This window comes from Dermochelys coriacea, chromosome 2 (genome assembly GCF_009764565.3).
Source record: "Dermochelys coriacea isolate rDerCor1 chromosome 2, rDerCor1.pri.v4, whole genome shotgun sequence".
In the NCBI taxonomy this organism is placed as follows: Eukaryota; Metazoa; Chordata; order Testudines; family Dermochelyidae; genus Dermochelys; species Dermochelys coriacea.
The window spans coordinates 251,170,110-251,188,780 of record NC_050069.1 but is presented as its reverse complement, the minus strand read 5'-3'; the positions used below and the strand labels follow the sequence as shown (position 1 = coordinate 251,188,780).

At 38.6% G+C, this 18,671-nt stretch overlaps 1 protein-coding gene across 2 annotated transcripts in view; it reads right to left on the bottom strand.

Annotated features, from left to right (window-relative positions):
• PTPRN2 (protein tyrosine phosphatase receptor type N2) overlaps positions 1–18,671 on the bottom strand; it is a 992,764-nt gene that overhangs the window by 321,819 nt on the left and 652,274 nt on the right. For both annotated transcript variants that reach the window (XM_038390254.2, XM_038390255.2), the window contains exon 12: positions 4,216–4,280. In XM_038390254.2, the coding sequence (XP_038246182.1) occupies positions 4,216–4,280 (65 nt within the window). The remainder of the gene's footprint in view (positions 1–4,215; positions 4,281–18,671) is intronic.

Genomic DNA, 18,671 nt, shown 5'->3' with positions numbered 1-18,671 from the left:
TGCAGAGCAAATGCCTGTAGTCTAATTTGGAGGTGACAAAATCGTCAATGACAGTGCCCGCCTACTACCCATCTGAGGTGGGGGTGGGGGGAGGGAGTCGAGCTAGCCATAGTTGCTAGCTGATTTTCTAGTAGCAGGTGAGAGTCCAACCAGACTCCTAAATAGCAGCCCTGCCGTAAAAAATGGCAGGCAAGCCAGCTCAATCAAAGGGGGTGACATTATTTCTGCCGTCTCCTCTGATGGTTTCCCCCAACTGCCTTCTGCAGACTATCTGGCAACATGATGAAATATTATAACCAGTATACATCTGTGCTACATTTGAGAATGTGTTTTCAAAGTTATCTGTAACACTTCAGATTTAATACCTTTATTTCAATAGGGAAAGCAGTAATTTGGAAATGTGATGCCTGTCCCAAGAAGCATTTATTTCATTATACACAGTCCCCTACCATACACCTGTGGCTTCCTATTTCACCATTCCCCATGATGATTTTTTAAATATTGATCTTTATGTTTTATTGTAGTAACACTACTTTAGGTAATTTCAACATAATTCTAAAACTTATCAAAATATCTGAAACTGTGATTTTCCTGAAATATGTCAAAATATCACTGATCTACTCTGGAACATCTGAGTCTACAGGAGACTGCTCGTTTCATTTATATTTTGTTTTGAGATATTTCTGCTTGGTTTAAAAACTATTTTAATTCAATGTCTGTCATTACATTAGTGAATCACAGAGCACTATAATTCAGATCCTATACATGTAATTAACATTCCACATAAGAAAATTAGTAGAGAAAAATCTAAAATAATATATCTGTAAGCTAGTGGGTTCCTTCACCAGTCCAGGAGAGAACCAGTGCCACACCCAAGTCTGGTTAAGACTCTTGCCTCAGAGGACAATATTATTATACAAAGACAAAAGCTCATGAACACAAAACAAAGCTATTCCCCTGACCAACAAGCTACAGTCAGCAGAGGCCTTTCCCTTTGCTTCTTTCAGTCCCAGAAATAGAACACCGGCCCCTTTTAAGCATCTGCTGAGTCCTGTGACAAGCAGAAAGCCCTTATCTCATTTCCTGGCTGTTTCACCCTTTCACAGTATCCTTCTCCAGAGACTATTATGAGGTCAAGGAAATCAAATTGAAGTAACATTTGGTCTGAAACTCTAGCTGGGTCCTGCTGGCTTGGTCATGGCAGGAAAGAAGAAAAAGGAGTAGATTTTGCCCGTTAGAGCAGGTGCAGTTGACTGTGTAGATCCCAAGAAGCACATTCCAGCATGCCTTCTGTATTACCCTTAACAACGGTACCTCCTAACCTTCGTATGGTTTCCCACAAAGACATGCTAGAATTACAAGCCCCGGCACTCAAAGGAACTCAAGTCTGTTTCCAAGATGCTGCCAGAAGGAGGTAGAGAATATGCAGAGACATGACTGGAACAGATAGCTTAAGAGGGGAAAGTATGCTGCATCCCTTAAAAAGGTATGGCTGTTTGCATTTCCCCATACCAGTCGGGACCTCTGGCAAGCATTCTGCTTCCCCCCGCATTTCCAATGGGATAAGGTGCCTTCACACTGCTTTGAATGCAGGGCTGTGCCTTGAGGGCTTGATTTAGTCCTTGGTGTCTACTCATTTCTTATTGTGGCAAAACTTCTATTAATCTCAATGGGAGCAGGATCAAAACCTAAAACAGGTTCCAATGCAACATATGAGATATTGCTGAGCATGGAACAGTAGCTGTATTTGTTTATATAACTTCAGCACTCATTGCTAGTATCTAGCTCATTTTTCTCTTGAAATCTTTGGATTACTTGAAATAGGAAAGATGTTATATAAAGACATTCCATCCTGTTCTACAATTATGCAAATGAAAATGAAACAATCTACCCATTTACTGTGTCATGAATCTGACTCCTTGAAAGACAAAAAAGGTCACTTCTCATTTAAAAAATCAGGGTGTTTATTCTGAGTCCTTTTGATTTGAACATCTTGACTAAGTGATTTACAGTTACCATAATGTCTAACTACTGTATCCACAATTTGCCTCAGAAAAACTCCTGATCCAACAAAAGTATATTTCAATTTGGTTAGAACTGTCCTTTTTATTTAGTTTAACTATAGTAAGCACAAGGATGAACTGAAAATGAACCATTAGACTGGATTAGTATAGTTGGATTTAACCTGGCCAAAACTGAATTTGATCCCGAGTCAAGAAATAAATGGCTTAATCATAGAGCTCCATTATTTTTCATGCAAAAATTTATTTTATATATACATAATCATATCTGATAAGACTTAGATGGGAGAAAGCACAGAATTGAGAGAGACATTTTATGAGTTCACATCTAACAAAATATATAGGCAATAGAATCAAAGAGTTTCATCTGTCATCTTAATGTGCCAAACAGCTTGGTTATTTTTCCTGCTGGTCACTATATCTTACTAATAACCTAGGCTATATTTAAACCTTGGATTCATGCTTCACCTGGGTTTATTTCTTTCTGCTTATTGCCTGCTAAAAATGCATCATGTTGAAGAATGCTGTTAACTTGCAAATGTTTCATTAATCCAAGTCAGAGTTTAAAAGATATTGAGGAAACATCAATCAAATCAATCAATCAATAATAATATCTGTTATGTCAACCTATTCTTTGTGGGAAAAGTTTTTACCAGATATTTGTTTCATTTATCCTTCACATTCTGTCCATTTAGCTCCAAATCAGACACCTTCTAGGCACATTGCTCACTTTCTATGAAGCTCTTCTCTGGCACAAAATATATTGACTATTTAAGTGAAGGAGTAAATTCTGAAAATAATGCTGAAAATAGGAACTGACTAAATTGACTACCAAATTATAGCAGGTGAATATCAGAGTCAGACTCCACACTGACAGTCTGATCCAAAACCCACTGAAGTCAATGAGAGTCTTTCCACTGACTTCAATGGTCTTTGGATCATGTACAGAGGCTCCAACCCTTGAAGTACAGGTATAACTTTATGAACATGAGTAGTCTTACTGATGTCAGGGGACTAGTCACATAAGTAGAGTTTTGCACACCAGGATCAGGATCCTCAGCATAGCAGCAATGGAGCTATGTTGACTTACACTAGCCAAAGATCTGGCCTGTTTGCAGGATCAGATCCTCACAGCCATAAACCAATTAAAGCTGTGGGTACTCAGTAGTTCTCAGAATTGGTAGTGCTTTAAGGCCTAGGCCTTTACTTATGTGCATAAAGCTGTTCTGAAATCTTTGCAGAATGGGCCATTTGTCGTGAACCGTCAAAGAATAGGAAACACCAGAAATTGAAAATGAATCAAATAGTTAATCTAAAAAGATTAGATGTAATCTAATCTAAGTGAGCTGTAGCTCACGAAAGCTTATGCTCAAATAAATTTGTTAGTCTCTAAGGTGCTACAAGTACTCCTTTTCTTTTTGTGAATACAGACTAACATGGCTGCTACTCTGAAACCTATAGTTAATCTACTTCAATGTTGCTAATTTGTGGTTAATTATTCTTAATACCAAGAGTAATATAAACACAAGAAACAAACATCTGTCCAGACTTATGAGCATTTTCCACTAGCAAAATTACTGAATTGTAAAAGAAATATAATCCCTTTATGTACATAAAATTAGTACCAAAATTAGTATTCACCTGCAGTTCATACAAGGTTCTTAGCAGATAGCATCATTTTAATTAATAAATGATAAAATGCTTAGCAGAGTTTTTGCTTCAAATCACCATAATGAACAGACATATTTTATTTATATTTCAAATTAAATAAAAAATGGACTGAAAATAAGCAAGTCATTCACAGATAGGTTCACCTTTACATCTAAAGACACTTTACCCCAAATTTAGATTTTAATTGATCTAGATGAGATTGTACTCCATTGAAACCAGGGGGATAATAAGACACTTCAATTGCTTTGCTCATCTTTGGGGATTTTGTACCTCAGATACAACAAAGCTAGAAACTGCATTTCTTAATGGCTGCTGAGCTTTACACATAAGTTTCGTGCTTTATTCTCTGTGGGGTATGGCACTATGTGTGCAGCAGATTGTACTTTGACAGATGCAGCTGTATCATAAAAAGGCCCTTAGCATTATTAGCACTGGTAGGTCATATACATCCATGGGCTCTAGGATTTCATAAAAGAACAATTAAAATGTTTTTGAAAGTAAAAAATGCCCCCAAGTCACTTACCTCCCCAACGCCAGTCTGCAGAATCTTCAGTCCAGTAGCTTTTTCAAGCTTGTATTTGTTGACGTCTGTTAGGAAAATTAAGATACAGAGAGTTAAGGGAAAGCTGGGATTTTGATGACTCTGCAACATTCACTATATAAACAAGCTTTTTTTTCCCCCTTGCCAACAAATTCAATACAATTCCTGTTTATCTTATCTATGGTATATGTTTCACTCATAGCAACACTACTATTGAGCCTGTGTCATTAATCTTTCATTATTATCTAAAAGAGAACGAGCAAAAACAGATGTATTTACTTCAATATACTACACCTCCTTTAGTCTAAGAGTGATGGAAGGGGACAATATAAATAAATTATACCCAACTCTACAATGGGGATGGAATAAAATTAAACTGAGCCGGGACCAATCAAATCTTTGGAATCCACTTACCCCAGAAAAGACATTCAAGGATGTCACATGAGGCAGAGTCAATCTCCTCTTTTTGAATAGACTTTCTTCTAATACAGCCCCTCTACCCCAGACAGACTTTTTCCCCTAGTTCAGCCCGAATCCTTATGATAAACTCTTGACTTCCCTTTCCTGTCACATCAAAAGGCCCTAGTCTTCTCCTCTTTAAGCCCCTTCCTGGTCCCAACACTTCCCTGTAACTGTGAGCAATAGTTTATTATTACAATATTTATATCCCACAGGTATGAATAACTTTATAACAAATTACCCCTGCCTTGCGGATAAGGTAACTAACTAAATTGTCCCACAATCTATGAAAGCCCCTTTTAAATAAACTAAGCCAATATTTAATTGAGATTTTCCCATTTAACTCTTTCCACACAGCAGGCATTGAAAATAAACAAACAAAAAAAATCAAGCACAAAACCAAATAAGTCACTGAAGCAAATCAAAGTCTGTCTGCATATAGTAAACCCAGATAGACATAATGAAAGGAGTGCCGAAAACGGTCACCCCTTTCAGAAAAGAACATTTTAAGTGCTGTAGTTACAAAGTACTGCTGCATTTCACATTACAGCAGACAATATTCATGGGCAATGTTTAGTGACTTTAATTGTTCAGGGCCAGATCCAAAGTGCAAGTCAAATGAGACTCCCACTGATTTCAGTGGGCTTGAATCAGGCCTTTAGAGCTCATCTTCATTTCCTGTGTATGTGTAATTTCTATTGATTCCAGTAGCAGTTGTAAAAAGAAAAGGAGTACTTGTGGCACCTTAAAGACTAACAAATTTATTTGAGGATAAGCTTTTGTGAGCTACAGCCTACTTCATCGGATGCAGTTGTGTGTGTCCGAGGAAAGAAGAATCAAGTCTTCATCTAATTCCAGTTAAGAACATGTGGTGAAATCCTAGTCTTACTGAAATCAGTGGGAGTTTTGCCACTGACTTCAACAGGGTCGGGACTTTATCCATGGATTAAAATAGAGAGGAGATCTAGGTCCATCTTTTGGAGGTATAACTGTTAGCTTTATTTTTTATATAGGGTAACTCCCAAGGTGATGGTCCCAGTTAAAACCCCTATCTAGAAAAGCACTTAAACACACTATTTGCTGGATTGGGACCTAAAATGTAGAGACATGAAATACATTAGATTAAATATTGCTATTTACTGTTTATATAATGCTTTACATATTCAAAGTGCTTCGGTAAGGTTACCATACATCCGTATTCTCCTGGACATGTCCGGCTTTTTCGTTCTTAAATCAGTCTGGGAGAAATTTTTTAATATCTAAAAAGTCTGTGATTTTGCCATTATTATTTTTCCCCAAAGAAGAGTTGACCATTCAAGAAAGAGAGTGAATGTTGATCACTCGAGAAAGAAAGTGAATGTTGATCACTCGAGAGAGTGCCCACTTTTTCCCCCTAGCTCCCAGCGCTTGCGCTGCAAAATAGCTGTTTCGCGTGGCTGGGAGGAAGGGGGAGAGGGGGAACGCGGTGCGCTCAGGGGAGGAGGTGGGGCAGGGGCAGGGATTTGGGGAAGGGGTCCAATGGGGCAGGGTGGGGGTGGAATTGGGGTGGGGACTTTGGGGAAGGGGTTGGAATGGGGGCGGGGCAGGGGGTGTGAGCAAATACCCTCCTCCCCCCCATGGGATGTCCTCTTTTTTGAATGTTCAAATATGGTAACCCTAGCTTTAGCCACATTAACTAATGTGCTTACCCTCACCATGCCAGAGGGAGTTAGTTTAGAAAATATTGTTATCTCCACTTTCCCCAGAGGGAAACTTGAGGCAGAGACAGGCAGGGACTTGCCCACCGCTGTGCAGAGGATCAGTGCTTGAGCCAGGTTTAGGATTTTAGACTTCTTAAGCCTGATTTTCAAATTGCAGGCCTGCACACATTGATATGCTTGCCACTAAGTATTTGCATATGCACATGTACAGGTAAGTGGCTACCTAGCATGTGTTTGCTCACATACTTGACACATGCACATTAGCAATGCAGTTTCGCAAATATACATTTGGGTGGGGAACTGCTTGAGGGAGACGGTAATTTGAACTTTTGAGTTGCTGGGTTTGTCGGTAGTGAGTTATATTGAACTGAACTGCTGCATAGTAGTTACATTTGGGTATTAATGTTCTTGTATCCTTGAGTTATTTCAAGGGTGCCTACGGTGTATTGTATAAATCTAAATAAATCACTTAATCAATCATTGTAATCAACCTCCAATTTCCAGCCTTGTGCTCGTTCTCCTGCACTATGCTGCCTCCCACCTACACATTCATTTATAGCATGCATATTCAAAGCATTTTTATGCCAAATACAATAATTGAGAAGAAGCTTTATAAAAATAGAAAACTCCACAGGCTGAGTCAGAGAAACATAACGTCCAGCAGAATGCTTTGTAGTTCACTGGTTGTACGTGATAAATAAGATGACACAGTATAGCAGAAACCAAGTAAATGCAGTACAGGTGAAAAAAAGCAACAAACAAAATCTCATATGGTTCTGCATGGCCTCTACAGTTAATAGGAAAATGTTGGGCCTGCTGTATTTTTCACAATGTATTTGGGCAGGAGGTAATTTAGTGATTTTTCTTATCTTCATCCATAGCCTCGCTATCACTGAAGTTATTTTACTTTCAATAAAGCATACTTAAAAACCACCTTTACAGCATAATTACCAGATGATATAGGCCAAAACACAAAGAACAGCTCTTACATTATCGCCATTCAACTCAATAAACCCCTGCCAAAATTGAAATCTCCTAGAGTTGCCAGGTGTCTGGTTTTCAACTGGAACACATGGTCAAAAAGGGACCCTCCCCAACCTGGTGAAAATAAGCAAGTGAGTGAGGGTGAGTAAATGGTGGAGGGAGGGGGCAGGGCCTTGGAGAAGGGGGCAGGGCAAGGGTGTTCAGTTTTGTTCAGTTAGAAAGTTGGCAGCCCTTGAAAGGTCTGATTAAATCCCATCTTGAAAGTGGTCAAACTCAGGCTTTGGCAGAATGCAGGAGAGGGCCCGCAGCAGAACCTCCTGATGTTCAGTTCTCAACACGTATAGGAGGAGTTTTCCAGCTGATTTTAAATCCTACAATGGGGCACAAAAGGAGAGGTGGTCTTGGAAATAGAGGGGCCTCAGGCTATCTAGTGCGTTACAGATAATCTATAACATCTTGATTTGAACTCAGAAGTAAACAGGAAGCTAGCACAAAGATTAGACACTAGGTATTATATGCTCAGTATGCATGAACCCACCTCAACAGTGGGTTTTCCAATGGCTAAAAATCAAAGTGCTCTTTAAGTTTAATTTTCCTGTGTCTAAATTTTTAGACACACAATTTTCTATTCCTTAAGAGTTTAGCAACCAAATGTCCAAAAAAAAAAATCCCTTGGAGTTGTGAATGTAAACTGCAGTTGTCCATGCCATCAGGTAGAAAGACACCTAAATCCTCATCCTGCAGCCCTTGTGCACCCATGAAAGTTCATCAGAATTTGGGGTACACAAAGAATTCAGAATCAAGCCCTTCAAAAACAATCTGAAGAGCTTCTGAATGACCAAAACCTCAGGTTTATGAGAATTCACACTACAATTAAGAAATTCATACTACAATTAACCTAAGAGAACAGTGAATTTACCTTTTATACACACACACGTAATGTTCAATTACACAGGCAATGTTCAATTATAGTTGGTGTTTATTAAGACATTTTGAACATGAAAAGTATTGTATAGGTTCTAAGCATATTACAATGTTTACAAAGTTGTTCTTGTTTTATTATTTATACTCCTCAATAACATTTTTAAAAATTCAGGCCAAAATTTTCAGATATAAACACCTAAAGTTTGGCACCATATTTGGGCACCTAAATAAAAGTGACTTGATTTTCAGAGCTGTTGACAAATTCCACTAAAGTCAGTGGCAGCTGCTGAGCTCGCAGCCCCACTGAAGAAATCCGACCACATATTTAAATGCCAAAATATGTATTTTGGTACCTAATTTTAGGTATCCAAGTTTGAAAATGTTGGCCCTTAGATGTGTAAATGGTTAACCAAAATTTTTAAACACAGAGGACAGGGCATCCAAAAACAGGGATGGAAAATTGAGCCCAGATATTTAGAAGCACATTGAGAATCCTTTGAGAATTGGATACTTGACATTTTAGAAGCACTAAATGACATCTATAATCAGCACCATCTAGCTTTTCTTTTATTTCCATGTTATGTACATATTGGTAGATATTTATTTGCAATTTTTTTAAAAAAAAGAAAGAAAGAGATACAGCCAACACCCTACACTCCACATTCTAACAAAGTTATTTTTATGGCCAATTTTTAAACTCCTGAAATTGTAACAGAGGTGTGACACACTCATCAGTAGAGAGGCACCAGTGCAAACTGCTATAAAAAAAGTCAGTGAGCAACCTATAAATCCCCTTTTTAATCTTCTACTGAGACAAAAAAAGGTTTCCAAACACACAAAAAAGAACTCCTTTAAAATTAAATTCACTAGATGAAGGATATGCAAATTACCTGAAGAAGCAGAACCCTATAATGTTCTTAAAATTCTGCAATAGCCTATTTAATTAGTATTTTAATTTATCAGAATAGTTCTTTGCACTTGACAATTTATGCAGTATTCCATATAATTAAGTATGTAGCTACAGTGGAATAATTTTGCCTACTCTCTTTATACTGGTTATTTTAACCTGAAAAAAATCTGTGGAAGTCTCTTCAGTGATCTAAATTACAATGGGGACAACTTAATGGCTTTGCTCTATTAGAGAGCATGATGAGAGTGTTACTGAGTGTTTAAAGGTAGAGGTTGTCACTGTTTCTAGGCCTTGGTAACCTGAAGGGACGTCTGATGCACTTTGAACAGCATCATTTATTCCCTTTAGCATAGGTCATCTTTCACTGATATAGTCAGGAATTCTTCAGTGGCAAACATATTTTATAGTTTATCATAGGCAGGGCCAGCCTTACATTCTATGGGGCTATATGAGACATAAGCTATGTGATGCTTCACGTAGGTCTCCGTAATTTGCATAGCACATTTGTGAGGGGGAGGGGTTGGGAGGCAGGTGGTTCAGGTAATACTTACTATATCGCACATACAGAGAGTCTTAGCAAGTAACGTGTAACCTACATGCCCAAAGCACTTCCTGGTTCTCCCACTGTACCCCTCCCCTGGGAAGGGAATTTTTGAGAGGGAAGCAGATCCATAGGGATTTCCTCATCATACTGCATCATTCCATTGAGTGGGCCACCATATGTCCCTGTCCAAGGAAAACAACATTGCTAAATCTGACAGGGGATCTGTAGGAGGTGAGGGCCACCTACAGAGATCCTGTGCCCCTGAAGTGACTTTGGCATCCAGCACATCCTCCCCAGCAGCACCTTGGCAACACAGTTTCAGTGGCACCACACTGTAGGAACTCCACTAGGGTGACTAGATGTCCCGATTTTATAGGGACAGTCCCAATTTTTGGTCTTTTTCTTCATAGGCTCCCCCTATTACCCCCCACCCCATCCTGATTTTTCACACTTGCTGTCTGGTCACCCTAAACCCCACCCAACTGCAGTGTCTCCTTGGGAAGGAGAAAGGGAAGGAAGGAAGGAGGATCCACTGGAAGGGATACAGCCTAGGACAGCTTTCACTTTTTGGGAGACGTTCACTGGGTGCAAGGGAAGAAAACGTGCACCCATCTGAGCCAGCCCCACCCTCTTCTGCCCCATCTCCACTCCCTTCCCTGAATGCCCAGCATGGACCCACGCTGTGTAGAAAGCCCTTCACAAAGCCTGGGACTGGGGAGGACAATGTTGTTGGAGCACACAAGCCTCCTTTCCAAGCATGTGTGGAGAACCCCTCCATCTACATATCACAACCTGGCCCCATGAAATGATAACCTGAGAACGTATTTATTTTCATTTTGCCAGACGAGTCCAAGCTGCTGGCTGTAGTGTTGCTTAGCCAGCCCCCCTGCCTTCAACAGTGTTTCAATATAAACAGTGTTTCCAGGAAAATCATATTACAATATTTGGGCACCTCCCCACCTGTCAAAAAGAATTAAAGATTCCCAGAGGTAGCCTGCTTTAGCACAGGAGATGTATTTACTAAGACTGCAGTGGTATTCACACCATTTATTCTAGAAGAAAAAGAAGGGATAGAGGAAAAAAATCCTTGACATTTAACAGCCTCTGGGCCTTTACTTCCCAGAAGAAGCTGAAATGTTAGGGGTTTTATTTCTCTCTCTCTTTCTTCTGCTGGACTAAATAATATTGGCATTTATATGGTACAGTTCATTTCATTTGAGAATCTGAAAGTGCTTTACAAATATTAAGCAATCCTCACAACATCCCTGTGGTACACGTTGTCTGGCTAAACCTTGTTTGCCTTGTAAAAGCCAGTAATCCTGTGACTGAAATCAATGGGACTATTCAAGTGAGTAACACAGAAGATTTCAGTTAATTATTCTGACTGTACAGATGGGTAAACTGAGGCACACAGATGTTTCAGGATCTGATCCAAATCCCATTAAGTAAGTCCTTTTGACTTCAGTGAATTTTGGATCAGGCCTTTAGACACCACAATAAAGAACTGATACATAGAATGATATATACACAGTTATAGCTAGGTGTTCTCACAAGTATCTGTACAGCTTGCTAATTTGCTTCTGTATTCAGTTCAAGGTTGGATTTACCCTGCTTTGTTTAAGATCAATATATGTTACCTACCAGAGCACCTTCTGCCAACCGACTATTCCAATACCTTCTATGTTCTGAGGCCTTTCCCCCTAAATCTGAACATTTCCCTAAATAAGGGCATTCTCAGGAATTCATTCTATGTTGCGATTTGACAGAGCCGAAATTTGTTGTCGTTCAGCACTAGGTGCTATTTTCTCTGGCTTTTGCCTGGGTGGGTGACCCTGGTGGAGCAGTATTTCACTTTTTTGACGGGCCAAGGATTTTTTCATTTATTTAATTTCAATATAGTCTCTGATTTTGTGAGACCATTAGCAAACGCCAAATCTTCCTTAAGATAGAGCTCAAGTTATGCGTAAAGTGTGATGAATAGATTCTAAGGACAGAAGGGACCATTATAATCATCCAGTCTGACTTCCTAAATTATACAGGCCATAGAATTTCACTGAGTGGTTCCTGCATCAAGCCCATAACTTGTGAATGAGGTAGAGCTTTGAGAAATCAGCTGTCATAGGGAAGGACTTAAATATTTTGATGACTTTTTCTTTAAAAAAAAGTCAATTTACAGTTAAGGAACAAATTTAGCCCAATGAGAGGAAAAATATCTCACTGGGGTATCTACTCACTTACAGAGTTAGAGCCTTTAGGGTTCACATTTCGAAGTTTTTCTCTACAGCCATGAGGGCTAGAGACATACTTTTAATAAAAACAAAAGCTGATTTTCATGTGATTCATAGATTCATACAGTTTAAGGCCAGAAAGATCCATTATGTCATCTAGTATACCTCCTGTAAATCACGGACTATTAAATTTCACTCCTGTGGTGAGCTTGTGTTTGGCTAAAGCATAACTTGTTTTTGGCTAAAGCATATGTCATAAATATAACGGGAAGGGTAACCACCTTTCTGTATACAGAACTTTAAAATCTCTTCTGGCCAGAGGAGAAACCCTTTCACCTATAAAGGGTTAAGAAGCTAGGATAACCTCGCTGGCACCTGACCAAAATGACCAATGAGGAGACAAGTTACTTTCAAAGCTGGAGGGGGGGGGAACAAAGGGTCTGTCTGTCTGTGTGATGATTTTGCCGGGAACAGAAAAGGAAGGGAGTCTTAGAACTTAGTAAGTAATCTAGCTAGATATGCGTTAGATTTCTGTTTTGTTTAAATGGCTGGTAAAATAGCTGTGCTGAGTGGGATGTATATTCCTGTTTTTGTGTCTTTTTGTAACTTAAGGTTTTGCCTAAAGGGAATCTCTATGTTTTGAATCTAATTACTCTGTAAGGTATTTACCATCCTGATTACAGAGGTGATTCTTTTACTTTTTCTTTAATTAAAATTCTTCTTTTAAGAACCTGATTGCTTTTCCATTGTTCTTAAGATCCAAGGGTTTAGGTATGTGGTCATCTATGCAAATTGGTGAGGATTTTTATCAAGCCTTCCCCAGGAAAGGGGGTGTAGGGTTTGGGGGGATATTTTGGGGGGAAGACATCTCCAAGTGGGCTCTTTCTTGTTCATTGTTTAACACGCTTGGTGGTGGCAGCATAAGATCCAAGGACAAAAGGTAAAAGTTTGTACCTTGGGGAAGTTTTAACCTAAGCTGGTAAGAATAAGCTTAGGGGGTCTTTCATGCAGGACCCCACATCTGTACCCTAGAGTTCAGAGTGGGGAAGGAACCTTAACAGCATATCTTCGAGAAAGCTTGACTTCCTGGAGTTGGGGCTTAAAAGCACCAAATATTGTGAGACTCTAGGAGTTTCCAGCTCTGAAACTGTCATTTTTAGATACCAAAAAGCTATTTTAGAGGGGTTTAAGGTTTCCTTTGAATCCTGTATGCTTAGCCTAATGTTATCTAAAGTATCTGGCTTTACATGCAAAAGCATATGAAAAATATAGCCAGTAAATTATTTTAAATCTCTAAAACATTTCTCTGTGATATATGCAGTAGATACATAATACAAGAGTGTGATTTAGCCTACAGGTTTTACTGAGACTCATTGTGGATTTCATCACTCATCAGTAAGTACCAAACCCAAACTCATGCTGACAAAATCTTTATTCCATACTGCAGCACCACCTATTTCATACATGATATATAACACACAGATATAAATGCACACAGGCGTGCATGAGCACATACACAGAGTGTGTCTAGTATAATATAAACTGGCTCAATACTACATATAGCCCCATGATTTATGCAGTACTTCCACCAACTTAAAGTAATAAGGGAATCAATCTTGGAAACAAACCCTTGGAGCACAGAAAGTGAAAATATGACATCATTCTATTAAGGGTTCGTTGGGTCAAGCCTTGCACCCTTTATCTCTTACTCTAATTCTTATTTGAAAAATACTACAAGCAAGTAGCATTTCCAGCAAGCACCATACAAAATAGATACATTCAAGATAAAGTCAAAACGTACACCTCTGCTGGGGTTTGGCTTCATTAGTAATTTAGATATAAAACTAATGAAACAAATGCAGGCAAAGCTTTCTTTTCAAGTGTGGCTGTTCCTCTTCTGTCCCAGCCTCTATTTCTCTTTGCCTCAGAGAATGAGAGAGAGGCTTCTCTTATGTCATCTCTGGAGCTAATAAGATGCACCTGCCACTGTTACTCAGTAATAATTATCTTGCATCTTCATGCAGTGTTCAAATACAAGTCATTAGGGTGACCCAGAGGAATTCTGCATAGAGATACACGTACTTTTGAGTTTACCATCTCTTACAGACACCGGAGGCCTAGTCCATATTTATAAACCTATTTTTAACGATACTGCATATTTTATCCCCCTTCCTTGCCACAAACCTGTTTGAATTAAGGCTTAAATTCTAAGTAGCAGCTTTGTGAGTTGTACCTGGTCATTGCCAGGATAATCTCAGGCACAGATGCTCCTTGCTTTATTGCTGTTCCAATCTCCAAACTCCAGGATGCAAATAAATAAATAAACAAATAAATAAAAGTCACAACATGAACGTCCTCTGTGTGTTCCAGCTTCAAATGCAAAACAACTGACTCAAACGGTCAGGCACTAAACTGAAACGCTTCCTCATCCCAAAACCTAAATACCAATTTTTCAAAGATGAGTCTACAGGTTACAAGCAAAAGCTGTTTTAATTCTTTGTTTTCCATCATAATTGGGTGAATAAGCGAGATCTTTCTATTATGTTGTCTCTTGTGTAATGTCTGGCTAACTGGCAGGCAGACCTGAAATGGAAATGGTTGCATGGAAGTTAAGCCATGTGGTAATATTAGTGATAGCCTGGTAAATGTTATGCCAAATCCACTATTCTAGTCATTTTTCATACGATTTTAGTTAGATATTGCTTCAGTCCCACTTGCATTACATTAATTTTTATATCAATGTTTCAGCATCCAATATGTTTGAGTGATTTTTTCCTACCACTCCTTGTTGCCTTGAAAAATTTAAAATATAGCTTTGATCTTCAGCAATTTTCAGTATACACATGCTATAAAACCTACTATAGTCAATCAAACTGACAGGAGAAAGGTGAAGTTTAGGCCACTCTTGCTGCTCTTAATACAACCTGTACCTTGGCTTCCCATAGTCCTCAATACAAGACATACTACAGCCCAGGCTACAAGTCTACAATAAAGGAATTTTCCACTAGTTTCACTAAGCATCTAATTAAGATTAGTTACATGCCCACAACCCCCTCCCCCCATGAGGTCAATGATAGTAGTGCACAGGTATCTATAAAACCAGAATTTGACTGTATCTGAGTAGCTGGAAACAGCTCCCATATATATTTTAAATCAACTATCTAAAGAAAAAATTTCTTCTCCCACCCCAAATATGGAATTTCCCCCCCAGATTCCCCTGGTTTAAGGTGCAGGACAAATACTATTCAGTTCTGGATCAGCAAAATTCTGATATCTCAGGAACCTACACAGCTCTCTCTTTACATTGTTAACAACTATAATCTTAGGTACGTAACTGCATGTATTTGTTTATTTATTTAATTCTATTCATTTAAAGATAATTGCTTTAATTATCCCTTTGAAATACAAATACTTGTTGTTTTTAAAAAGTTATTTTAGATTAGAGGAGTTTTAAATGTATTAACTATAATTTTTATCTCCCGCTGAATCCTGTTCAGTTGGATTCCAAGGTGATGAATGCAGCTGGCTTTAGAGGTAGATGGACACAAAAATGGTCCAGTCTTCTTAAAAAAACCTCTAAACATTGCTAAAATAGATTTTATGTAAAATATCCATGGCTCATATAGAATATAGGATGGTTTTATGTGAAGATATTTTAGGCACTTGTTTGGGATGACCTGAATAAGTCACCATGACTTTACCACTCATGTGTAATGCCAAGTTTATTCCGTCTGACCTCTCTGACACCAAAACATCATGTATTCTCTACTTACACAGAGATATATTAAAAGCTTCTGTAGTTCAGGTTACATGAGTGTTTACATTCTAACTTTCTGTTTTCAATTGCTAATAACTTGCAGACAATGTCACTAATCAGGGGTAAATTTTCCAGGCATTGTCTCTGTCTGAGCAGGGTTTTATTTTTTAAAGTGTGAGCAAAACTAGTTAATTTGTTTTGGAAAAAAGGAGAGTAAACCAACCAACCAACAGATTTTCCCCATTATAAACATTTTCTTCCAATATCTTTTGAACACGCCAGCAGCAAAAGACTGGGAGTACAAAGCTAAAAACCGGTAAATATCCCTCTCTAGGAAAACAAGTTAGGTGGTCCTGTGAAAACTGGTTTTGATTTGGCTGAGTTATGAGAATTTGAAAATTGCACTTAAAGAATGTATAGAAGATTTTTAACAATCGTAATTATATTTTTAGTATCAGTCATGCATGTTCTGAGCAAAGTTAGAGAGCAGTGTGCATGCATGTTTGGCTATTTAACTGCTTATTCAAATATTTATTCAATATTTGAAGTCAATGAGAATGTCTTACAAGATTTAGAGAATAATGCGATCTGTGTAGAAATCCTTGCCTCTTTGGGTGGAGGTCATTGCATGGAATAGTGAATTATATACCAAATTATGTATCTCTTTTCCTATCTTTTATCTTTGAACAAAACCTACAAGAAATTCTATTGAAAAATTTTAAGGAAACATTAAAGTTGCACTGTTTAGAGCTCAGAAAGTCAAGAAAATGCCATAGGTAAAGCTATACCCAATTGATTCAGTACTGGCAGAAAATGGAAAAAAAGTTGAAGAAATGTCCGCCCCACCTCCAGTTCTCATCAAATTTCACTTTAATGAAAAACAATTAATCAGTTTCAATGCAGCATGCACATTTTAGTAATTATTTTGAGCCTGAAACTGGCAAAGAATACAGCAGCATGAGTTTTGGGGCTAACAGACAGTCTTCCTAACCAGTTGTTTCACGGGTTACTTCTTGGATCACAGATCAAATTTAAGATTTTAATTGTAATATCTAAAGACCTACCTATACTGAGTCCTAGGTAGCTTCAACTTCTTGCATCCTGCATTCCATATTAACCTTTTAGATTAGGAGACAAGACTCTTGTTCCCAAGGGACTGAAAGGTAAAAGATGGTACCATCTCTGCCATTTCCAGCTATTCCGAGTGTTTGGAATACTCCATTCTCTGACTTAAAATGTACCAGGAAAACTGGCATTCCATAAAATGAGCATAATGTCACAGGGGTTTTTGTTTGTTTAGCATAGCATTATAATATGCTTTAACTGTTTTCAATTTGTTTATTTCATCTATAGTTAAGATTTAAACAGATTGCTTTAACTTTGTATTTCTAGTGATTAAAATGCTAGTGACTAGGCATTTATCAGTAATAACACCTAATCAGCCTTGCAGAGTTTATCATATATTCTAGAGCAGCTTATCTGTTTTTTGTTTCCAGTTGAATGTTCTCTGTTCATATATATTTCATTTCAATTCCTCATTATCTCTACTAAAAAGAAAAGGAGTACTTGTGGCACCTTAGAGACTAACAAATTTGCCACAAGTATTCCTTTTCTTTTTGCGAATACAGACTAACACGGCTGCTACTCTGAAACCTGTCATTATCTCTACTGAATCACCTTTTTTGTGCTGTGGTGGTCTCATTCAGGGGATAAAAAAATGGTCTTCTGATTAAGGCATAAGCTTGTAAATCAGAAGGTCTGTGTTCTATTCCTGGATCTGTCAAAGACATTGTGTATGACCTTGGAAAAATCACAATCTTTTATTGCTTCATCTTGAAAATGGGAACAATAATATTTACCTGTGTAATGTTTATTCCTGTGTTCTGTTTTAGAAACTTATAGAAACCAGCCAGAGGAATCATAGAATAGTATAATAGAAAATTAGTGTTGGAAGAGACCTCAGGAGGTCAACTAGTTCAATCCCCTGCTCCAAGCAGGACCAACACCAACTAAATCATCCCAGCCAGGGCTTTGTCAAGCCGGGCCTTAAAAACCTTTAAGGATGGAGATTCCACCACCTCCCTAGGTAATCCATTCTAGTCCTTCAACACCCTCCTAGTGAAATAGTTTTTCCTAATATCCAACCTAGGCCTCCCCCACTGCAACTTGAGACCATTGCTATTTATCTGTCATCTGCCACCACTGAGAACAGCCAAGCTCCATCCCCTTTGGCACGCCCCTTCAGGTAGTTGAAGGCTGCTATCAAATCCCCCCCATCCTTCTCTTCTTCAGACTAAACAAGCCCAGTTCCCTCAGCATCTCCTCGTAAGTCATGTGCCCCAGCCCCCTGATCATTTTCGTTGCCCTCCGCTGGACACTCTCCAATTTGTTCACATCCTTTCCATAATGGGGGGCAGAGGGGGAGGAGGGGAGGGAAGGGAAGGGAAGCATGTAGCTTGCATGTTTGTGTTCATTCAGTAAACCAGTTATTTGGAATCTATTGGTCCCTGTGTGGTATCTTCATATTGTTTTTGTATTGCAGAAAGCTAAAGACACAATAACATATCTCTCCGAGATGTTGTAAAGCTACCACCCAGGTTCTGCCATCCTTATTCACAGGAAGTGGTACCTTCCTCCTCTCAAGGATTCTCAACGTGGGCAGTGTGCTACTTCAGGTAAATTATGACAGAACTGGCCCTAAAATTGCAAAGCGCTTTGAGACCCTTGGATGGTGATAGTAGTAATATATATGCTGGTATTCTCTTAATCACTTAAGCTTAGTGTTTATTCTGCTCTATTTTCTAGTACTTGCTTGTTTGCACTGCTCTGAGACTTAGCATGTAAGAAGCTTAAAGGGTATGAATTATTCTTATTGTTTTCTATGTCCCGACTTGAAATCTTTGGACATGTGAAGTAGCAGAAGTGTGAATTC